The sequence below is a fragment of the Sapajus apella genome, unplaced genomic scaffold, assembly GCF_009761245.1.
Source record: "Sapajus apella isolate SASKATOON/1434 unplaced genomic scaffold, GSC_monkey_1.0 scaffold61, whole genome shotgun sequence".
Taxonomy (NCBI): Eukaryota; Metazoa; Chordata; class Mammalia; order Primates; family Cebidae; genus Sapajus; species Sapajus apella.
The window spans coordinates 13,383,990-13,408,560 of record NW_022437001.1 but is presented as its reverse complement, the minus strand read 5'-3'; the positions used below and the strand labels follow the sequence as shown (position 1 = coordinate 13,408,560).

The 24,571-nt window shown below is 36.2% G+C and overlaps 1 protein-coding gene across 2 annotated transcripts in view; it reads left to right on the top strand.

Annotated features, from left to right (window-relative positions):
• Nucleotides 1-24,571, top strand: part of NAA15 (N-alpha-acetyltransferase 15, NatA auxiliary subunit) — a 56,259-nt gene that overhangs the window by 4,894 nt on the left and 26,794 nt on the right. For both annotated transcript variants that reach the window (XM_032246528.1, XM_032246527.1), the window contains exons 3-13: nt 2,196-2,353; nt 3,510-3,644; nt 5,146-5,299; nt 7,997-8,116; nt 9,734-9,829; nt 10,020-10,126; nt 12,892-12,964; nt 16,213-16,382; nt 18,086-18,238; nt 18,783-18,911; nt 20,010-20,223. In XM_032246528.1, the coding sequence (XP_032102419.1) occupies nt 2,196-2,353; nt 3,510-3,644; nt 5,146-5,299; nt 7,997-8,116; nt 9,734-9,829; nt 10,020-10,126; nt 12,892-12,964; nt 16,213-16,382; nt 18,086-18,238; nt 18,783-18,911; nt 20,010-20,223 (1,509 nt within the window). The remainder of the gene's footprint in view (nt 1-2,195; nt 2,354-3,509; nt 3,645-5,145; nt 5,300-7,996; nt 8,117-9,733; nt 9,830-10,019; nt 10,127-12,891; nt 12,965-16,212; nt 16,383-18,085; nt 18,239-18,782; nt 18,912-20,009; nt 20,224-24,571) is intronic.

The window sequence follows — 24,571 nt, the reverse complement described above, 5'->3', positions numbered from 1 at the left end:
AGCTCACTGCAACCTCTGCCTTCCAGGTTCAAGTGATTCTCCTGCCTCAGCCTCCCAAGTAGCTGGAATTACAGGCATGTGCCACCACGCCGGGCTAATTTTTGTATTTTTATCAGAGACAGGGTTTCATCATGTTGTCCAGGCTGGTCTCAAACTCCTGACCTCAAGCCATCCACCTACCTCGGCCTCCCAAAGTGCTGGGATTACAGGTGCGAGCCACCATAACCAGCCAACATTCTGTATTTTATTGCTATTGAGGATATCTGGCCTAAAAGTTGTTAGATTGAAGGTTTTTTTTTTTTTTTTTTGAGACAAGAGTTTTACTCTGTCACCCGGCCTGGAGTGTAGTGGTGTGATCTTGGCTTACTGCAACCTCTGCCTCCCATGTTCAAGTAATTCTCTTGCCTCAGCCTCCTTAGTAGCTGGGAATACTGGCACAAGCCACCATGCCCGGATGTTTTTTGTGTTTTTTGTATTTTTAGTAGAGACAAGATTTTGCAATGTTGGCCAGGCTGGTCTTGAACTCCTGACCTGAAGTGATCCGCCCGCCTCTGCCTCCCATAATGCTGGTATTATAGGTATGAGCCACTGCACCTGGCCAGGTTGGAGTTTGAACTTGATCTCAGAAAGAAACATTGTAAGTTTCTGGAAAGGGAATTCGACTCCCTTTTTTCTTTTGATTGTGTTTTAGAAGGATTATTTTGGGCCAGCCACAGTGACTCATGCTGGTAATCCCATCACTTTGGGAGGCTGAGGCAGGAGGATCACTTGAGGCCAGGAGTTCAAAACTGGTCTGGGCATCGTAGTAAGACCATGTCTCTATAGAAATAAAAAAATTAGCTGCATGTGGTGGTGGTGGCACTGTGCCTGCGGTCCTAGCTGCTCTGGAAGCTGCAGTAGAAGGATTGTTTGAGCCCAGGACTTTGAAGCTACTGTGAGCTATGAGCATGCCACTGCACTGTAGCCTAGGTGAGAGAGCAAGGCCCTGTCTCGTTTAAAAAACACAACAAAACAAAATCGAGTTACTTTGGTAGAAGAATAAAAGAAAGACTGAAGATAGGTGGATTGGGTAGCTGGTACAGTAATTAAGAAAAGTGAAAAAGGCCTGTATTAGGGATGTAGATAGAATATTTTCCTCCTTTATAGCAGTTTTTACAATCTACTTTAATTTTGCTTATTTGTCTGTTCTTTTCTAGACTTTAAGATCTTTGAATATATTAAACTATTTTGATGACCTACGTCTTAGTTACTAAGAAGTTTTAGGCTGGGTGTGGGGCTCACACCTGTAATCCTAGCACTTTGAGAGGCCAAGCTTGAGCTTAGGAGTTTGAGACCATCTCGCGTGAGATCCCATCTCTACCAAAAGTACAAAAAATAGCCGGCATGCTGGTGAGCGCCTGTAGTCACAGCTACTTAGGAGGCTGAAGTGGGAGGATCACTTGAGCGCAGGTTGCAGTGAGCAAAGGTCATGCCACGACACTCCAAACTGGGTGACAGAACAAGACTCTGTCTCAAAAAAAAGCAAAAGGTTTAAATGATTACTGGTTAAATGAGTGAAATGTTTTTATTTTATGTGTGGCTGAATTTTAAAAACTTTGTGTTACACTAAGGATTGTGGCTGAGTTTTACAAACTTTATATGATACTAAGGGTTGTGGCTGAGTTTTAGAAAGTTTGTATTACACTAAGGGTTATCCTAAGGACCTTGTTAGTTCAAGAGAATAAAATCTTTACGACTTTACATAATTATATTCCATGAAGACCCATTCCTTCTTTTTCCTTATACTATTAGTAATAAAGTAACTGCTTATATATATATATATATATATATATATATATATATTGACTTTGTGCCAGCCAGTGAGCCCTTTATATATGCTGTCCCACTTAGTTGTCACTAGTATGATTTGCTGCATAGACGATTTCTGTTTACATTTTATAAATAAGGAAACTTACTGAGACTGATTTGTCCAAGGTTACAGAGCTGATAAGACAGGCTAGACCTAATTTTCTCTGGCTCCAAAAGCTGTGATCTTTTCCACTGTATTAAACTGGTTTGTAGCTTTAAAGTCTCTCCTTCTCCCTCTTTTTAAGCCTATAATTTTATAAATGGCTGTAGTTCTCCAAGTTTTTTGGGAAGTCATTTGGATTAGTACTTTTGGACTTGTAGGTTGTATCCTTAACTACATTCTTTAGGTTGGCATGTTTATGGCCTTCTTCAGAGGTCAGACAAGAAGTATGATGAAGCCATTAAGTGTTACAGAAATGCACTAAAATGGGATAAAGACAATCTTCAAATCTTAAGGGACCTTTCCTTACTACAGATTCAAATGCGAGATCTTGAGGGTTACAGAGTAAGTAAAATAGAGATTTTTTTTTTAAATTATTATTCCAAGGGGAAAATACGTACAACTTTGCGTACTTTCTAATACAGAAATTGTTTATTTTATTTTGAAGAGAATTTAATTGAATACCTTTTTTCCTCCTGCCATAGTGGTTGTGTTTATGATTGGAATAAGCAGATCTTTATAAATAAATTATTTTATGATGAGGCAGATTTGGACTACTGTGTAGGGTTAACTTAATCTGTTAAAATTGACATCAGTACTCCTCAAACAATGCTTCTGTCTGGTATTGACATATAACTCTAACATTTACTTCACACATTTTTCTGGAAAGCAATTTTTTTTTTAGACATTAGAGTCTTGCTCTGTTGCCCAGGTGGAGTGCAGTGGTATGATCTCAACTTAGTGGAATTTCCACATCCTGGGTTCAAGCAGTTCTTGTGTGTCAAGCCTCCTGAGTAGCTGGTACTATAGGCATGTGCCACCATGCCCAGCTCATTTTTTATATTCTAGTAGAGACAAGGTTTCACCATGTTGCTCAGGCTGGTCTCAAATTCTGGAGCTCAGGCAGTCCACCCGCCTCAGCCTCCCCAAGTGCTAGGATTATCGGCATGAGCCACCACACCTGGCAAAAGCAAATGTTTTGTTTCTTCTTTCTGCTTCCACTGAGTCTAATATGTTTTTGTAGTATCAGTTTTAACCCTTAAATCAGTGTTAGATCTATTTAGTTCCTCTTTCAAATTCTTTCCTTTTTTATATGATAGTACCTGCTGTGAATTGTCCTCCAAATATATCTTAACTCTGTAGTTGGACACTTAATTTTTAAAAGAACTTTTGAATATTTTTTCTTTGTACCATCTTTTCTATCCTGTCTCTTTTCTTGGAGTAAGCAGATCAAGAAATAAAGAAGGGTATCTGGCCTTAAGTTTAAAAAAAAAAAAAAAATCTAAGATTAGCTTGGAGGCTTCATTATGTTCTTAACAAATATTTCTTTACCTCCATAAAACTACACAATATAGATGTTTGAACTATTTTCCGTTATTGTTCCCAGCATTGTGTTGTAAAATGCTTAGGTTTGTGGTATAAATTAATAATGATCTTTTAAAGGAGCACTTGCTGTAACTGAAAGCCTAAGAAAAAGTGTTTATTTTCTTTTCTTTGAAAGGAAACGAGATATCAATTACTTCAGCTTCGACCTGCACAGAGAGCATCATGGATTGGTTATGCTATTGCTTACCATTTATTAGAAGATTATGAAATGGCAGCAAAGATTTTAGAAGAATTTAGGAAAACACAACAGGTAGAAACTAGAAGCCATTTTACTAAGTCTGATTCTAAGTATAACTTAAAAAAGTGTGCATAGTCTGGTTTTTAATTTTGAAATAGTTTCGAACTTATAGAAAAAAAAGTTGCAAGAACAGCACAAAGAACTCTACGTAGGGGTTCATTCATGTTAAACTAATTGTTAATATTTGGTACATTTACTTTAAAAATGTGTGTATCTGTTTATTTTAATTTTCTTCCTTAAACATTTCAGACTAATTGCAAGACGTCATACTCTTTTACCTCTAAATGCTTTAGTGTGTATTTTCTAAAAATAACTGTATAGTCAGTTCTCTAGGTAGTATTATATGGATAGATTATGGAAATTAGGACATTTAACATTGATAGATTGTTATCTAATCCCCAGCCCATATTCAGAATTTACTAATTGTCCTAGTAGTAGCCTTTCTAGTGATTTGATTTCATTGCAGGATCCAAATTAAGAATCTTACCTTGTGGCCGGGCACAGTGGATCACGCCTGTAATCCCAGCACTTTGGGAGGCCGAGGCGGGCGGATCACAAGGTCAGGAGTTCAAGACCAGCCTGATCAATATGGTGAAACCCCGTCTCTACTTAAAAAAAAAAAAACAAAAACAAAAATTAGCCAGGCATGGTGGCACATACCTGTAGTCCCAGCTACTTGGGAAGTTGAGGCAGGAGAATCGCTTGAACCCAGGAGGCGGAGGTTGCAGTGAGCCAAGATCATGCCACTGCACTCCAGCCTGGGTGACAAAGTGAGACTCTATCTCGGGGGAAAAAAAAATTAAAGAATCATACCTTGCATTTAGTTATCATTTCAGCCTCTTTTAATCTGAGCTAAGTTTTGAGAACTTCCTTTGTATTTTATGACATAGACATTTTTGAAGAAGGCTGTGCTCTTGCAGGATGTCCGTCAATTTGAATTCGTGTGATGGTTCCTCATTGTTAGATAGAGTTTTGTTATCTTGGCAGGAAACCAGAGAAGCGATGTTGGGTCCTTCTCAGTTCATCCCATCAAGAGGCACATGCCATCAGTTCATTCCTTTTGATTACATGGTGAAAGTTGTATTTGCAACTGTAAACTTATTTTTTTCTCTTTGTGTTTAATATGTAGTCTGAGACTGAATAGCCTGTTCAAACTTTCACCATCTAGTTTTAGCATTCATTGATTATGATTTTTGCCTGAATCAGCTATTACCATGATAGTTGCAAAATGGTTATTTTCTTAATTCTTGGCATACTTGTAGGTTTATTATTTGGCATTCTACTGCTGAGTAAGATCCTTCCCTTCTTCCCCATATTTATTGTATGTAAGGACTTAATGTATTATTATTTTATTCAACCTGTTGTATCCCAATATTGTCCTTATTTACTTAGTTGCTCCATAGACAGAGCCTTAAGAATTTTTAAAAAATTAGTTTTATTAACCAGATGTTAAACAATTTTCTGATATGAAAATGAAATTCTTACTGTCATTATTCCTTATATCCATATACAGACATCCCCTGATAAGGTGGACTATGAATATAGTGAACTACTTCTATATCAGAATCAAGTTCTTCGGGAAGCAGGTCTCTATAGAGAAGCTTTGGAACATCTTTGTACCTATGAAAAGCAGATTTGTGATAAACTTGCTGTAGAAGAAACCAAAGGTATTCTTAAAAGAATGTCATTTATTCTAATACTGAAATATGACAAAGAGCAAAGCTGAAAAATCTAGTTGCTGCTGACAGTTATATATAATTCAGCTTTTTGATGATGGAAAATCTATTTCTTATGTACTTTGAATAATTTGTAATGTGGGAAAATATTAAACAATATTATAGATAGAGGAGAAAGATAATTGTGAACAATAAAAAAGAGTTGAATGAAATGACTCATAGCATTCTTTAAGTATCTTTGTATTGAAAATATTATGAAATTTGATGTAAACTTGAGACAATTACTTAGTTTTATAAGACAGAGGATTAAATTTCTTAGAAACAGTTTATTAACAAATAACAGTATATGTAGTATGTGCCAGATTTATTGCTAATGATATATATTGATGAATAAGTCTTTACTAAAATACATATAGGATATTTCTGAGAGTCTTTATGGTTAATCTCAGTGCCTTCAATGATATTGAACGAATATAAATTCTGAAAGAAAGAGAGACGAGATATTTGGGTTCATATGTGTAGATTGTGATAGGAGGGGTAGATCCCTCTTATCAGAGAGCTGAGAAAAACAAGTCTTAACAGTTTTAGAAGTTGAGGGTGTGATTATAGAAAATGAAAGAAGAATAACAAATAATGAAAGGACAAGTACTTTTTAAAAAATTACCTTTTGAAATGCTGCTTTGTCCTTGCTAGCCTAGGGAACTAAACTTTGCTGGTTTCAAATTCCCTTGGCTCACCTTGAGGTTGAACACTGGAAAAGTGTAATACATATCCATGTGTGTAATAGGTATAGCCATTGTTTGCCAGATGAGCTTTCATCAGAGGATAACGCTACTGACAGGAAAAGCTGGAAGGCTGAGGCTCTTGGAGGGAGCTCTCTCATGAACTGCAGATCCAAGGCAACCTTCTTTCATTTGAAGTAGTCATCCTTTAGTAGTCTGTTAATCATAAAGGAAGGAAATTTCTGACTTAATGAAAAGATCACAAGTCTGGGAAAAACTTGCCTCATTGGCCACTAAGTAGCTCTATGACCAGAGTCAAGGCTTTGGCCTTGTTTCTTTATGGAAATAAATGACAAATTATTTTCATTTTACCCCTTTGATAATTTTATTAATGAAGGAGAGTGGCAGATAAGTCAAGTTAGATAAAGGACTCAGAACTGATCAGTGGATTTTTAGCAATTTAGAAGTCATTGGTGACCTAATAGAAGCACTTTCTGAGCCTCTGGAAGAAGGATGGTAAAAGCCCAAGTCCATTTAAAAGAGATCTGCAAGACCCTTACTTAGCAAGTTTACTTGAGTCCTCTCAGTTTTAAAGTGATGAAAATAATAGTAACCTATCTGATAAAGTTCTGAGAATTGAATTAGTTAATGCATATGAAATGTGTAAAAGTCACTTGTGTTGGGGTATGATGACTCACGCTTATAATCCCAGCACTTTGGCAGACCGAGGTGGGTGGATCGCTTGAGCCTAGGAGTTCTAGACCAGCTTGGGCAACACGGCAAAAACCCATCTCTACAAAACACAAAAAATAAGCCAGGAATGGTGGCACATGCCTGTAGTTCTAGCTACTAGTGAGACTGGGGTGGTAGGCTTACTTGAGCCCAGGAGGTCAAGTTTGCAGTGAGCTGTGATTGATTGCACCACTGCACTCCAGCTGGGGTAACAGAGTGAGACTGTGTCTCAGTGAAAAAAAAAAAAGGTCACTGGCATGTGAGTACTCAATAAGTGTTCATTTTTATTATCAAATGAGAGTGAAAGATGCAACAGAAAGGGAAGGATGCAAGGATGAAGTAGTGGCTTAAAATAATACCTTGGATGAAGGGAAGCACATTAAATAAAGATAGGGAAAAGGAATCCTGAGTATTTGAAGCCTATGTGACTTTGGAGCTCATATATAATAGTGAAACCACTGTCTCTCTCTTCTTCTAGCTTGTTTCCTTCCATGAGAAAGTGTGGAGCAAATAAACAATTGGGATGATCTGGGCTTTAAAATTAGTAAACAAAAGAGCCTAGGTTTCCAGATTGATTTTGATAATTGGGGCTCCATATATCATTCAGGGATGTGATTGGTTATACAACCTAGGGAACGCAAGCAGTGAGTCAACCAATTGCTGATAGGCATTTTTTCTGTGTAGTTGAATAGTAGGATTAGTGAGACAAAAGGAAATAAAAGATAGTTAAGCTTAAAATAGGGTGCTTATTTGCTTCTTGGAAGACATTAAAAGGTAAAGTCTAGGTGATTTTGAATGTGGCCAGATTAAGGGCTGCTATAGCAGAATTGTTTTATAGATGATTAAGGGATTATAAGGTTAGGATATCGGATTGAGTCATTAATTTGGATGCTGAAGTTATGATATCAGGAATAATTGAGGAATAGAAGATTGCCTGGTGACGGTGTGTTCAGTGAATGTGGGAAACTGGCTTGGCATTGGACAGATTTTCTGAATAAATTGAGGATGTGACGAGGATGGCATTTCTACATAATGTGAACTTCAAAAAAGGAAGGAGATGATAAAACAACTTGGTAAATGATCTTAAGGGAACTGGGAACTCAGGAGGATACCAGATCTGTCCACTTAGCACATTGATTTATAATGAGATTTTAAGAGAAAATTTGAGGAAAAGTTAAAGTTCTAATTAGAAGATTTTTTCAGATATTTAATTTTTTTTCCTGCTTTTAATCAGGGGAACTTCTGTTACAACTGTGTCGTTTGGAAGATGCTGCAGATGTTTATAGAGGATTGCAAGAGAGAAATCCTGAAAACTGGGCCTATTACAAAGGCTTGGAAAAAGCACTCAAGCCAGGTAGTATTGTTTAAAACTTACTAAGTTTTATTGCTTCTTTTGTTAATGTATCTTTTATTTACTCACTGAAAAACACAACTACAGTAACTGTGGTTAAGAATTGGTTCAAAATCTGAATAAAGGCCAGGCACAGTGGCTCACGCCTGTAACCCCAGCGCTTTGGGAGGCTGAGGTGGGCAGATTGCCTCAGCTAGGGAGTTTGAGATCTGCCTGGGCAACATGGTGAAACCCTGTCTCTACTAAAATACAAAAAATTAGCCTGCGCAGTGGTGTGCACCTGCAGTTCCAGCTACTTGGGAGACTGAGGCACAAGAATTGCTTGAACCCAGGAAGTGGAGGTTGCAATGAGCCAACACAGTGCCACGATACTTCAGCCTGGACAATAGAGTGAGACTCTCTCCAAAAAAAAAAAAAAAAAAAAAAAAAATTGGAATACAAAAGTACATTTTCAAACTTCTCTTTAATACGACAGATAGAGCATGTTCTGAAACCTCTCTTCTGCATATTTATAGAGTGGTTGAAGAAATGATTTTAGAAACAAATTTAGAAAAAAATTCACAAATGTATAGTAGCATCAAAAACATGAAAGGACATCAGGTGTAGGGGCTCATACTTGTGATCCCAGCACTTTGTGAGGCTGGGGCAGGAGGATTGCTGGAGCCCAGGAGTTTGAGTTCCACATGGGCAACATGGCAACTCTGTCTTTTTAGAAAAAAGGAAGTTTCCACTGACAGAAATGGAACTATATTCCTAAAAGCAAGCATAAGCTCTGTGGTAAGATGTGGCTGCATCAGAGTGACTTGCCAGGGTCACATAAATGTAGCCAAGCTGAATGAGCATCACTGTTCCTTTTTGGGAAGAGGTTTTAAATTTCTGTCACTCAAACTTACATTCAGACTCTCTGTGCTCCCCCAGTCACCCTCTCCCATAAATGGGGTCCACTTGTGGGAACAGGCACAAAAACAAATAGGCAGGATCCTCTGCAGAGATTATCTGATTTGTTTCCTTCAAGGCTGTTTGTGAGCCATTGAAATATACAAGAGAAACCTCATGTTGCAGATTACTTTGTAACAAAGATTCTCAGACTGTTTTAGGAACACCAGCAAGAAAGGTAATCACAATTGTCTGCAAAAGGAAGAGTAGAGATGATGGAGGAATCTAAGATAGAATTGCTGCCGTGAAACATGAATAGTTAGAAGTACCAATTAGGAATCTGAAATGAAAAACCTACTTACTGAAATAAAAATTTTAATTGAATGGAAGTGAGGCCACGGCCAAAATCATAGGAGAGGTGTTAGAGGAAGAGAATAGTAGGAGAAGAATATGTGGAAACATGATAAGCAAGGCCTTTTCAGAACTAGAGGAGTTCTCAGGTTTTAAAAACCTACCTAAAGCAGAACAGGGTAAAGATAATTATGTATTTAAGATAAAAAAATTGAAAGGAAATAGCCTAAAATGATTGTTGAAATATTAGATATGATTACAAATAATTCCAATTTTCTTTTAAATATTAGCATTTTAATATAATTTGAGAAATTTGTAATTTTCCAGGAAAAAAATATACAATTTATAATCACATATAACAAAGAATTTTTTTTTTTTTTTTTTTGTCTGCAGCTAATATGTTAGAACGGCTAAAAATTTACGAGGAGGCCTGGACTAAATATCCTAGGGGACTGGTGCCACGAAGGCTGCCGTTAAACTTTTTATCTGGTGAGAATAATTGCAAAGGAATAAAAATGCTTTTATGATTTAGTTTCTTTTCTTGGTTTTAAGTATGAATATGCATATTAAGGTTGAACTATACATTGTTACAGTTGTCTGACAGCTCTACTAAATGTAAGTTGGTAAATGTAAGTACATACTTGATAAATATAAGCCAAAAGGATTTTTCTCTTCCAAGGTGAGAAGTTTAAAGAATGTTTGGATAAGTTCCTAAGGATGAATTTCAGCAAGGGTTGCCCACCAGTCTTCAATACTTTAAGATCATTATACAAAGATAAAGAAAAGGTAAAGTGAAATACGGTATTTTCTTTTGGCTACCATTTCTTTACTCAGTATTTGGAATTATTGATTCTTGATTATCTGTGCCTAGTAGTACATGTTTTGTGAATCTTGTGTCAGGCCTCCCAGTTTGCAACTTAAATGCTTTTTAATTCCTCCGTTTACCATTTCGCCCTCTTTTTAGCCCAGTAACTTAGTGCTTATTTGTTTTCTGTTTCCTTTCTGCCAATAAACTTTTGATGAGCCACTGTAGGTTATGAAAAGTTGATAAGGTAATGATTTCGTCACCATTTTCTCTAATCCTGTTCATGGTCAGAGCCAGGAGTGTTTTGGTTTTGTTGTTTTAACTTAAGTTTCAGCTTAGTAATCTTTCTCCATTTTTTATTCGGTAGACAGAATGTTCTGTCAGAAGAGTTTGTTTGATGTTCTAGTAAGTCAGCTTACTCTTTCAGCTACATGTTAATAATATTCACAATGCTTCTTTAGAGAGGGTATTTTAGTTAGGTTTTTTTTTTTTTTTTTTTTTTTCTCGAGACTGAATTTTGCTCTGTTGCCCAGGCTGTGCAGTGGTGCAACCTGGGCCCACTGCAACCTCTGCCTTCTGGGTTCAAGCAATTCTCGTGCCACAGCCTCCCAAGTAGCTGGGATTACAGGTGCGTGCCACCATGTCTGGCTAATTTTTGTATTTTTCGTAGAGACAGGGTTTCACCATGTTGGCCAGGCTGGTCTTCAATTCCTGACCTCAAATGATCTGCCTACCTTAGCCTCTCAAAGTGCTGGGATTATAGGCGTGAGCCACCATGCCCAGCCAAGGGTATTTTAATCTTAATTTAGATTATTTTGCTGATAAGTATAGTTTCATCAAGACATATTGATTAGATTGTAAATAATCAGTTACATTGAAGAGTCAAAGATGGAACAAAGGAAACATACCAAACACTTCAACCAGAATTACGTAATGTGCATTTATTTGCCAGTCTTCTGTTGGTGGCCCAATGTATGGTCTTCTTTGATTGCTCTTTAACTTTTTTTCTTGCATAAATCACATCCATAAAACATGATTTTTTTTTTTTTTTTTTTTTTTTTTGAGGTGGAGTTTAGCTGTTGTCGCCCAGGCCGGAATGCAATGGCATGATCTTGGCTCACTGCAACCTCTGCCTTCCAGGTTCTAGTGATTCTCCTGCCTCTGCCTCCCAAGTAGCTGGGATTACAGGCACATTGCCACCACACCAAGCTAATTGTATTTTTAGTAGAGACGGGGTTTTGCCATGTTGGCCAGGCTGGTCTTGAACTCCTGACCTCAGGTGATTCGCCTGCCTTGGCCTCCTAAAGTGCTGGGATTACAAGCTTGAGCCACCATGCCTGGCCAAGTATGATCTGTTATTTTCAGTTTTGAAAGAGTCAGACTTTGATGCTTATGAAGTGGTCTTAAGTATAGAATCTTATATTTTTATGATTTTCTTCTACTTAGGATATTTTCATTTAGATCTAAACTGGTTATAAATACCTAATTTATCTTTTTAGTTTTTCTTTGGTATTCAATTTAGGGAACAATTCTTTCCGTTCTCATTTCTTAAGTTTACACAATACTGAATTCTCTCATTAGGATAATAAATGCAACTGATTCAAAGAGGTTTGAAAAAACAAAACAGTCTTAGTTGGCATGTAGCCCAACTTATGGGAGGGAACATGGATGCACCAGAATAACCTAGCTGCAATCATTAGTCTTCACAATTTACTGAGGTTTTGAGGAGAGCTGATATTAGCCTGTTGAGTCAGTTAAGTTGAGATCATTCAAGAAAGCTGTAATAGTAATAGAAATCCATTAAACATGGATTAAACAAAGAACAGAAGTAGTAAATAAAAAGTGCTCAGAGATCTCTCAGGAAGCCAGGAGCAAGTAGTATAGTCAAGACTCAAGAGAAACCAAAGATGGATGGCCACTCATTCTTCTGGATCTCAGAAACTCTAAACTTTGAGTTTTACTAATGTTTTCCCCTGGATTATGAAATTGAAAGTTGATTACTGTCACCTACTTAGGGAATTTCTCTTTTCACATAGCGTTTAATTCTTAAGTGCAAATGTTTGCCATGGGTGTTATTTTATGCTATTTTTTTTTTTTTTTTTGAGACGGAGTTTCGCTCTTGTTACCCAGGCTGGAGTGCAATGGCGCGATCTCGGCTCACCACAACCTCCGCCTCCTGGGTTCAGGCAATTCTCCTGCCTCAGCCTCCTGAGTAGCTGGGATTACAGGCACGCACCACCATGCCCAGCTAATTTTTTGTATTTTTAGTAGAGATGGGGTTTCACCATGTTGACCAGGATGGTCTCCATCTCTTGACCTCATGGTCCACCCGCCTCGGCCTCCCAAAGTGCTGGGATTACAGGCTTGAGCCACCGCGCCCGGCCATTTTATGCTATTTTTGATAAAGAATCAAGATATAAATCGTCCACAACATTGCCTCTTTGTCCAACTCTTTCCTGATTTCATGTTCAGCTGGTGCTTTATTTTCTAGCAGTTTTAAGAAGTTCTAGCAGTTTTTAGAAGTTTCTAAAAACTTCTAACCAATAAGTTTTTAGAAAATTACATCTTAATGCACTCCTGTGCAAAAGTATGATGTATTTTAAAATTTATATCTAGAGGTTAAGATATTTAAAAGGAGAGTGTGTGTGTTGGAGTGTTTATTCAGTGTTTTAGTAGAAAATAACACATTTTGCATAAGAATAGTAACTTTTTTCTATTAAAGTGTGTTTGTGTATTTATACTCTAGGTGGCAATCATAGAAGAGTTAGTAGTAGGTTATGAAACCTCTCTAAAAAGCTGCCGGTTATTTAACCCCAATGGTAAGTGCTCAAGTTTTACGTTTTAAAAACATCTTGCAAATTTTTAATATATTGTGAAATTCTTAATCAGAAGGTCAGTATTATTAATTACTTAGGCAGTAAGCACTAGTGCATTAAATTTTTTTTCCCTCTAAGATGGAGATACATTAATTTGCACATTGTGTGATGATATTTGGTTAGAAGAGAATTACATTATCTTTGTTTTTTGTATTTTGGGTATTTTTTGAGACATGGTCTTGCTCTGTTCCCCAGGATGGAGTGTAGTGGTGTGAACACAGCTCACTGCAGCCTTGACCTCCTGGGCTCAAGCAATCCTCCCGCCTTCTGTGTAGCTGGGAACACAGGCATGCACCACCATGCAAGGCTAATTTTTCAATTTTTTGTAGACATAAGGTCTCACTTTGTTGCCCAGGCTGGTCTCAATCTCCTGGACTCAAGTGGTCATCTTGCATTGGCCTCTTAAAGTGTTGGGATTATAGGCATGGGCCACTGTGTCCAGCCTCATATTGGTTTATTGAAAAGAATGTTATTTAAAAGTTTAAAAATATTCACAAAACCAAATTATCAGTATAATGATCCTCTCTTTACCCAACACTCAGTTTCAATGATTTTTAATTTGTATTGAATTTATTTATAGCCTCTCCTACTTTTCTCTACTCCCATATTATTCTGAAGCAGATTCTAAATATCACATCATTTTATCCATGGATATTTCAGTATGTCTAAAGAGAAGGACTTAACCTAAAATATAGCCTAATACCACTCATGCCTGAAAATTATTATTATTATTATTATATTATTATTATTTTTTTTTGAGATGGATTCGTGCTCTGTCGTCCAGGCTTGAGTGCAGTGACACGATCTCAGTTCACTGCAGCCTCCGCCTCCCATGGGCAAGTGATTCTCCTTCCTCAGCCTCCTGAGTAGCTGGGATTACCGGTGCCCACCACTATGCCTGGCTAATTTTTGTATTTTTCGCAGAGACGGGGTCTCACCATGTTGGCTAGGCCAGGCTGGTCTCAAACTCCTGACCTCAAGTGCTTCAGCCCCCCAAAGTGCTGAGATTACAGGTGTGAGCCACCATGCTGGGCAAAAATTAATACTTTCTTAACTATTCAGTCTGTGTTTACGTTTCCAGATATATTATAAATGTCATTGTTTTTTTCTTGTCTTTCCTTTTTTGAAGTTTGTTTGAATGAAGATCCAGATAAGAATTGTACTTTGAATTTAGTTGATATGTCTCTTAAACTCTTGTAATCTGTGGGTTTCTGTCCCATCCTTTTTCCAGCAATTTATTTGTTGAAGAAATTTTTTTTTTTTCAGTTTTCCCAGTCCAGAATTTGCTGACCGTACCCCATGTGTTGCTTAACACATTATTCCTTGCCTTCTGAATTTCCTATAAACTGGTAGTTGGATGAAGAAGTTTGTTGCTAGTATGATAGCCAGTAGCACAGTGGCTGATTAAAATTTTTAAAAAATTAAATAAATTCCATTTCTCAGCTGCAATAGCCACATTTTAAGTGCTACTCAATAGCTATACATAGCTAACGCCTACCATGTTGGACAGGGAAAATGTAGGACACTTCTGTCATGACAGAATTTTCTAATGGACAGGTCCGACTGGAGATTTGATGAGATTCAGTATTGTTTTGATGGCTTTGCTTTTGTTTTTGTTTTTCAAACAGGGGAGTGAGCAAGATTCTTACAGGTGGTAGCATATTCTTCTATTTGTAGGCATATAGTGTGTGTTTTATATGTTAGCAACTGTTGAGAATTACCAACTGGTGATATTCTATTATTCTTTATTATCTTAAAAGAGAAAATTTTCTTCCTCTATTGTCTGTTTACACAATGTTTTGGTTTGCATAGGAAAAGCATGATAAATGGATTTTTTTCCCGCACCCTGCTTTTTAAAATTTCTTTATCAGTTTTCAAAATAATTATAAATTGTTGGTTCAGTAGCATCCTTCAAAGACAACAAATACATTTTTAAAAAGTATTACAAATTCATGGGTTTAAGCATATTTGATGTTTTAAATCTCAAATGGTCCCATTCTTTACATACCATAGTAGTAGTTGATAGCTTCTTGGGTGTTAATAAGACAAGATATTCCAGTTTATTGCCGCTACTGCAGATCTGGAATCAATTGTTTTTCCTAGGAGTTCTGGTTCCTATAGTGGGAAAGCCCAGTATGGGACCCTGGGTGCATATTGCTATTGGGTTGGTCATTGTTTCTAGATCTCAGATTAATTTTAATAGTACTTTTTGAAAAGGTGTTACCATGGTTTCATTGGTTAATCATCCTGATGTTCCTTTGATTATCAGCATTTTCCTACATATTTTACAAATGTGGAAGAGGTTCAATGACATGCCCAAGAATATGCAGCACTTTTGTTGCAGATCTATCAGATGGGGAGTTGGTGAGTTCCACTCCTATTATTTGTCCACTGAGCCATCCTGCTTTTACTAGAGAAAAAAACAAAAAAACAAAAAAACAATCCATTGCTTTCTTTGAGAGCACATAACAGTTCTCAGATTTTAGAAATTTGTATTAAAAAAGAATTTTTTAATGTGTGGATTGTATATTTAACTTGCACATTTTCTTGTGAGTATATTAAAATTAAATAATAAACTACAATATAAAGCTTTTTTACTTGTCATCTCATTTTTAGGGTATAATTTTTATTTGACTTAAGTTATGCATCTTTGCATATTCAGCATATTAAAATATGTAAAGAATATAATCACCAAATTCAAAACAACCACATTACAAGTATGTTTACATACAGTTTGGTGCATTAGCTAGAAACTCAGTTAAGCAGTCAGGGCTTTTTTTTTTTTTTTTTTTTTTATCTCACATGAATGGAGAAAATTTTTAATTTTTTCCCCCTTTATAAACAACATCCTGATCAGTATGCTCTCATAGTTCTAGTACAGCTTGTCTCCCCACTACCTATTTCAGTTTTCTTTCTAGGTAGTTAGACCTTATTTATCTCCCATGTTTGTTTCGTGAAGCTATTATATGCAAGACATTGTGATAGGAGTTGTAAGGATGCAGAACAGAAAACATGGACCTTTCCAAAGATCTTACAGACTTAGGGGGGTTTTATAGTTAGATATATAAATAAACTCCTTTCGTAGTGCCTCCCTTATTAATAAACATTAATAGGGACCATTTTGGGGGGTGCTCTTAATATATGTAATGCCTCATCTTAGTTTCTTCTCCCTCTCTCCCTCTTCCCCTAAGATGATGGAAAGGAGGAACCACCAACCACATTACTTTGGGTCCAGTACTACTTGGCACAACATTATGACAAAATTGGTCAGCCATCTATTGCTCTGGAGTACATAAATACTGCTATTGAAAGTACACCTACATTAATAGAACTCTTTCTTGTGAAAGCTAAAATCTATAAGGTAAAAATCTTTTTTTTTTTTTTTTTTTTAATTTTCTTATAAGGGAATGAGACTTGACAAGAATTTTTTTTCCCTGTACTTTTATAGATTCTAAATGTAGGAAAATGACATTTGATAACTCAAAAAACATGAAATAACAAGTATAGTACATTTCTCAATCTAATTACTTTGAGACTTGTCATTGTCATACTAATCTGATCATTCATCTGTATACACACATACACACACACATATTAATGTATATATATTCACACATATCGGGTAATTCTCTTGGGACTGGGGAGTAAGAGTATTTAGGTAATCCAAAAGTAATTATATTTGCTGTGAAATGTGTATTTCTATTAACATTTGAGTATAACATATCAGTATCTGGCAGTGTTAATGAGATGAAACTGAAGATTCTATTGTAAATTCTACAAGTTATCTCTTGACTTCTCAACTCCTGGGCCTTGCTTGAGAATTTTTAGTCATATGTTTTAGTATCTTCTTAAAATAAAGTTGGTTCTTCTCTATCTTGTTGCAAATAAAATTTAGTAATGAAAGCTCTTGAAGAACTGATAGTAAGCCAGTAATTTATTTAGCGAGAAAATAATGAAATGAAGTAATATTTAAGAAGCTTTTTTTTTTTTTTTTTTTTTTTTTTTTTTTTTTTTTTTTTTTTGGAGTGCAGCGGCACAGTCTTGGCTCACTGCAACATCTGCCTCCTGGGTTGAAGCAATTCTCATGCCTCAGCCTCCAGAATGGTAGCTGGAATTATAGGTGTGCACCACCACGCCCAGCTAATTTTTGTGTTATTTGTAGAGATGAAGTTTTGCCATATTGGCCAGACTGGTCTTGAACTCCTGACCTCAAGTGATCCACCCTCTTCAGCCTCCCAGAGTGCTGAGATTATAGGCATGAGCCACCTCACCCAGCTAAAGAAGCACTTTTTAAAGGCAGATTGTGGCTCATTGGTTTTTGAGGCTTTGCCAAATGGGCTAGTTAGGTAACTTAGAATGAGGATCATTGGGGAATGTCTACTAATGGTCCTAATGAGTAATATTTACATGGTTCCTTTAAGGTAGAGCTTTGGCCATCCATTTGCCTTTTATGACTTTCACATTGAATTATGTTTTGACTTAAACATTTCTATTATTATTTATTCCTTTTTATGGAGATGGAGAGTGCAGTGGCATGATCTCAGTTCACTGCCACCTCCATCTCCTGGGCTCAAGCGATTCCCGAATTATGGGCACGCACCACTATGCCCAGTTAATTTTTGTATTTTTAGTAGAGATGAGGTTTCACCATGTTGGCCAGGCTGGACTCAAATTCCTGATCTCAGGTAATCCACCTGCCTCAGCTTCCCAAAATGCTGGGATTACAGGCATGAGCCATTGCACCTGGTCTTATTTGTTCTTTAACAATTATTTTTGAGTATTTTTACTATGTGCCAGGCAGTTTTTTTAGGCAATGGAGATATAACAGTAGACAAAACTATTAAAATAAGTCTTTATTGTTAGACAGCTTATATTCTTGATGGCTGGAAAAAGGAATCAGAACTTATATTATGGAAGAATGCATTCTTCTATGTTGACTAGCATCGAAGAGTCAGAAGAATGCCTTTACTTTTGTTTTTAAATTATTTATCAACAGGTAATGAATTACCTGCCACAGTAAACTTAGCATACTAAACGGTTTATTTTGCTTTTGTACCTTTTAAGCACGCTGGAAATATTAAAGAAGCTGCAAGGTGGATGGATGAGGCCCAGGCCTTGGACACAGCAGACAGATTTATCAACTCCAAATGTGCAAAATACATGCTAAAAGCCAATCTGATTAAAGAAGCTGAAGAAATGTGCTCAAAGTTTACGAGGGTTTGTACAGCTAGTGTTCTTAATTATGAATACAGAAGACATGAACCAGTTCATACTTGTATACCATGCTTATTTTTCAAAGTTTATTTTTAGTATTTTCAACATCAAAATAGCCAAGATTTTAATTAAATCCCTAAACCAGAAGACACTGGAGTCAACATTGGTATAAAGGATTTTCCTTTTAGAGGGTTGTGCAATGGACTTTGAAACTGGTTTATATTGATGCATTTTAGATGAATTTTTTAGGGGCCAAGGGAACTAACTAATATTTATTGAATACCTGCTATGTGTTGGTATTCTTAAGTTAATCTCTACCCTCTATTATGTAGACCGTTTGTTTAATTATTTGTGAACTACAAATTATTTTTAGTGGTTAGAGAATTTCAATTGCTTTCACTTGTTAACTATTCTCTTTTATTCTAAGAATGTTTTAAAAAAAATTTTGAAAGAGTTCAATTCAGCTGAACATCTTTTTTTTTTTAAATCCTGTGGTAGAGTGATGTCGGATAAAAAATGATTTTGAATATTTTTGATTTTTGTATAGGAAGGAACATCAGCAGTAGAGAATTTGAATGAAATGCAGTGTATGTGGTTCCAAACAGAATGTGCCCAGGCTTATAAAGCAATGAATAAATTTGGTGAAGCACTTAAGAAATGTCATGAGATTGAGAGAGTAAGTACTTTCTACATAAAAATTTCTTGTTTTATTCTGTTGATGGTTTTGGACAAATTTTATAGTTTTTTATCATTCATAATAGTTGCTTTTTAAAATCAGTGTTCACTTTTTTCAGTTTTTATGTTGGAAATATATAGACTACATTTTCAGTCAGCGTCTCTATTGTCTATTATTTCTGTAAGGATTCTTTTTAAAAACTTGATGGAAATTTTGTATCTTGGCTGTTTTTATTGATTTTTTGAATCTTTCAAATTGCTGCTGCCTCTTCAGTAGTACAAAGAAAGCTCATTAAGGTACTCCTAGGATGCTGTTTTTTGTAGAGTATATTGATGATGCCATATACCTTTGGTAAGATATAAATGTTAAAGACTTTTCACAATATTCCTTCTATAGCTTATGTAATTTCATGTTTTTCGATAAAATCATTGTTTTCTTAATCCTCTTCACTTTTGACTAATTTCCATGACTAGTGGTTGGTTTTCTTTTTTGTGTTTTTCACAGATAAACATAGTTTTTATAACTAATTACACATTTGTAATATTGCCAAGTATAGAATACCAAAGCTTAGTTGAAATGCATTAAGTTCCTGGTTGCTTGACTTACTGGCTAATTGATTTCTTTTCCACATACCAGCATCACATTGCATAGGATTCAGATTTGTATCCTCAAAAAAAGTTACCAAATACATACTATAATCCTTTGCAAATTATTCTGAAGATAAAAACTCAAGTGTTTTAACATGTGAATCTACTTTATTGCACTACTATGTCTGCTAATAAATTATGTTTGATATTGTCACAATAGCTTTAAGTGTAATTAAGGAAGAGATAATGAATAAATATATTTTTAAAGCTTCACTTTTTAATAAATGATTCAGTGCCTGCAGTGTGCCATATCTTGTGCCACACAGTGGCTAACTGTATTTGCTTATTTGAAATGCAAAATATTCCTGTTGAATAATTGTAGTTCTTTATTTCTTTTTATTTTACTAGTTTTTTTTCATGCCAAAGTAACAAGTATTCCAAGGCTTTTATTTTATAGTTTTCTTAGCCATTGCTGTACTTCAGTATAATAATAAAAAGATAATTTTGTTAGCATTTTATAGAAATCACTGATGACCAGTTTGACTTTCATACATACTGTATGAGGAAGATTACCCTTAGATCATATGTGGACTTATTAAAACTAGAAGATGTACTTCGGCAGCATCCATTTTACTTCAAGGCAGCAAGAATTGCTATAGAGATCTATCTGAAGCTTCATGACAACCCCCTTACAGATGAGAATAAGGAACATGAAGCTGATACAGGTATAATATTTAGAGTTCTTCTTGTGTTCTGGTGTGTGTATGTGTATTTATGTTTTTCAGTAATACATATTTTTCTTGAGCACCACGTGGGAAGATAGTATACAAGGTTCTCTAAGAAACAAAAGAAAAATGTTTACTTTTCTACTTCCAAAGTTAAACAGGAATTTAATTTGTAATTATTCATTAGCATTTAAGAAGTTTGTATGTCATGAATTTTACATTTAATAGCTGGTTTGCCCAAAATTATAAATTGCTATTTTACAGGTACCAGACTGCTAATTATATAATTAGTATTATAATTCTACATAAGTGTTGGCTATTAGTATTACTAGTTATTTTTTTGAGATAGAGTCTCGCTCTGTCTCCCAGGCTGGAGTGCAGTGCTGTGATCTCGGCTCACTGCAACCTCCACTTCCCAGGTTCAAGTGATTCTCCTTCCCCACCCTCCTAAGTAGCTAAGATTACAGGTGCCCACCACCATGCCTGGCTGATTTTGTGTTTTTAGTGGAAACTGGGTTTCATCATCTTGTCCAGGCTGGTCTCAAACTCCTGATCTCAAGTGATCTGCCCGCCTCAGCTTCCCAGAGTGCTGGAATTGGTCTCCTAAAGTGCTGGAATTACAGGCATGAGCCACGGTTCCTAGCCTATTCCTCTTTTTAATAGTAATTTATAATTAACCTATTAAAAATTAATATTGCTTGAACATTAAAAACCAGCTTGGGATAAAGCTAGGAAAATTGCCCAGTGACTTATCATTTGACCCATTTTTAATGTACTATTTTTATAGCAGGGTATCAGAATGACTAGGAAGAAGTCTTCCCTAGACAGCTATTTGGGGAAGAACCTGATAATGAGTGATCTCATATGTAGAAAAATATAAATTAATTACATGTCCAAAATTTTGTGACTTACTCTTGGCAAAAAAAAATGTTGCAGGAATTGGGGCATAAAAAGTATGTTTGATTTTCTTTTTTCTTCTGAGCTTATTCCTTTTTTTTTTCGAAACGGAGTTTCGCTCTTGTTACCCAGGCTGGAGTGCAATGGCCGGCTCGCCGCAACCTCCGCCTCCTGGGTTCAGGCAATTCTCCTGTCTCAGCCTCCTGAGTAGCTGGGATTACAGGCACGTGCCACCATGCCCAGCTAATGTTTTGTATTTTTAGTAGAGACGGGGTTTCACCATGTTGACCAGGATGGTCTCGATCTCTTGACCTCGTGATCCATCCGCCTCGGCCTCCCAAAGTGCTGAGATTACAGGCTTGAGCCACCGCGCCCGGCCGCTTATTCTTTTGTTGAGGATATTATTGGCTACTTTCTATATCCTTCTTCCTGCCAAAGAGCTTTTGAATTATTTTGCTAATTTGTCATAAATTTGTACTTCCTGTTGCCAAAGGACAGTATTGGAATTTCTAAGGTCACACACCGAAGCCCTTGTACAAATATCACTTGAATCTCTTTCTACCAGTTGATGCTGCTTCAACTTAGAAGAAAACTGCAGTAAGAAGAAACTGTTGGACAGTTTACAGTTAAAGTTGAGAGCTATGACTCTTTGGCTTCTTTTGTTTTTCTTTCTTTTTATTCTTCTGCCTTCCTCCTCTTCTTCTTCAAATTATACAAATAATGTACAATGAACTTTTCAAAGCTGAGACAATACAGAAATATACTTAGTAAATATGAAGATCCCCTTTCACTTTTCTCCCACCCATTCTTCATTTCAACCATTATCCCTGTGAAAGGATCAATTGCCTTTATGCACAACTACAATTTCCAAAGTTCTATGTGTACATATACACATTCATTTCAGGATGGTTCTTTGCAGGGTTTCTTGTTTGTTTTACTGTTCTTTAGTCCATAAATGGGTTTATATCATACCCATTGTTCTGCAACTTGGACTTTTTACCTCATTTAATACTATTGCTCCATGTCTGCATATCATAATTATTGTTTTCACCATTAACATTTTAATGACTATGTAGGAATCTGTAAATTTTTTCACCATTATAGTAGTATAGTAAATGTCCTTGTACATAATTATGTGCATATTTATTTAGCATGGATTATTAGAAGTGGAAATTGGTGGGTCAAAGGGTATAAGAATTTGAGATAAAGGACTCATCAGCTTTTATTATCACCAGCATGGTATTGAGAATTTCTTTTATTTTACATTATCACCAGCTCTAAAAGTTATTGCTCTCCTTATATTTTTACATGTTGGGCAAAATACCTAGTTTCCAATTTCTGTATTTTGTTTGTTTTTTTGCTTTGAGACAGGATCTCATTCTGTTGCCCAGCCTGGAGTCCACTAATGTGATCATAGCTAACTGCAGCCTTAGAACTCCTGAGTTCAGGCAATCTTCCCACCTCAGCCTCCTGAGTAGCTGCATGCACGCAACCCAACTAATTTATTTTTGTAGATACATGGTCTTGCCATGTTGCTCAGGCTTGTCTTGAACCCCTTGGCTCAAGTGATTCTCCTGCTTTGGTCTCCCAGATTGTTGGGATTACAGGCATGAACCACTATGTTTGGCCAATTTCTAGATTTTTAGTGGAGTGGATTATATATTTTCTTTTTTTCACTTAGATTTTAACCTTTAAGATGAATATCTTTCATCATATAAAAGTTTTAATTTTTAATATTTAGTCTTTTTTGTGGCTTCTAGGTCTTGCTTAGAAAGGCCTTTTCTACTTAAAAATTTAAAATATATTTATGAATATCTTCTGTGTTTTTCTTCTAATACTTCTGCTTTGCAATTTTTAGATTCTGCTCTTTAAACATCTGAAGTTAATTTTTATATATGTTGTAAGATGGAGGGTGGCTTTCCACCTCCCTTCCTCCCCAAAATAAAGTACTAACCCTTCAGTAATATTTACTGAACAGGTTTTTGTATTCCTCACTGATTTCAAATGCTACCTTTATCATGCTAAATTCCGAAAACATAATGTAGTAGGTTGTAGGCATGGTTTCTTGGTCTAACATATATTAAAGATATAATTAAAACTATGTGGTATTGACATCAGTACACAGATAGGTTTCTGTTATTATGATCCATTTTTCTCAATCTAACACTATGTCTTTAGAATTTTTGTGGTTTTACATGCAGATTTTTGCTTTTGTATACACGGTAGAATTGGCTTGTCTTCCAGAAAGTTTCTGATATTAGGTTGAGTCATTTTTTAGTTGATTTTTAAAAATTTTCTATGTAGGCCATTACGTTAATCTGTAAATGGCAGTAGTTTTATTTCTTTCAATGTTTATACCTTTTCCCCCATGTCTTATTGTATGGTTAGAGTTGTGGTGGTGATTAGTAGGAACAAAAGTGTACTTGCTGCTTTTTTTTCTATAGAAGTAGTACTTCTGATGGTAAAATTTAATTATTTATTTATTTATTTTTGAGACAGAGTTTCACTCTTGTCACCCAGGCTGGAGTGCAGTGGTGCAGTCTCGACTCACTGCAGCCTCTGCCTGCTGGGTTTAAGCAATTCTCCTGCCGCAGCCTCCAGAGTAGCTGGGATTACAGGCACCCACCACTATGCCTGGCTAATTTTTGTATTTTTAGTAGAGACGGAGTTTCACCATGTAGGCCGGGCTGGTTTCGAACTCCTGACCTCAGATGATCTGCCCGCCTCGGCCTCCCAAAGTGCTGGAATTATAGGCGTGAGCCACCACCCCTGGCAAGTTTAATATTTATAATAAACATCTGGTAGTTAGCCTTTATTTCTTCAGAAGTTACTTTTCTTGTATTTTTATCATTTCAAGTCTTTATATGTCCAGATTTCTTCTGCCCTGCTATGTTGATGTTAGTTTGACTGGTTAAAGTTGTCTAGGCTCGAATGTTGTTTTCTCTGTATACGTTTATATGTACATACATACTTTAAAAAAAAGATGGTACAATATTATCTTCTAGCAGAGTAAACTTTTCCTCTAGTTTCTTCTAAGGTAAAAATCTTTTTTTCTTTTTTGAGACAGGATCTTGCTGTGTTGCCCAGGCTGGAGTGCAGTGGCATGATAACAGCTCACTGCAGCCTTAACCTCTCAGGCTCAAGTGATCTGTGCACCTCAGCCTCCTTATTAGCTGGGACAATAGACACATATCACTACACTTGGCTAATTTCTTTTTTATTTTTTCTTTATTTTTTGTTCTAGAGCAGAATGAATAATTTTAAAAAACATTTTTTGTGGGGGTAGAGATGGAGTTCTCCCTGTGTTGCCCAGGCTCGTCCTGAACTCCCCAGTTCAAGCAGTCCTCCTGCCTTGGCCTCCCAAAGTGCTGGAATTACAGGCATGAGCCACTGCACCCGGCCCTAAGCTAAAATTCTGAGCCTCTTATGCTAATGGAAGTAATAGCTAATA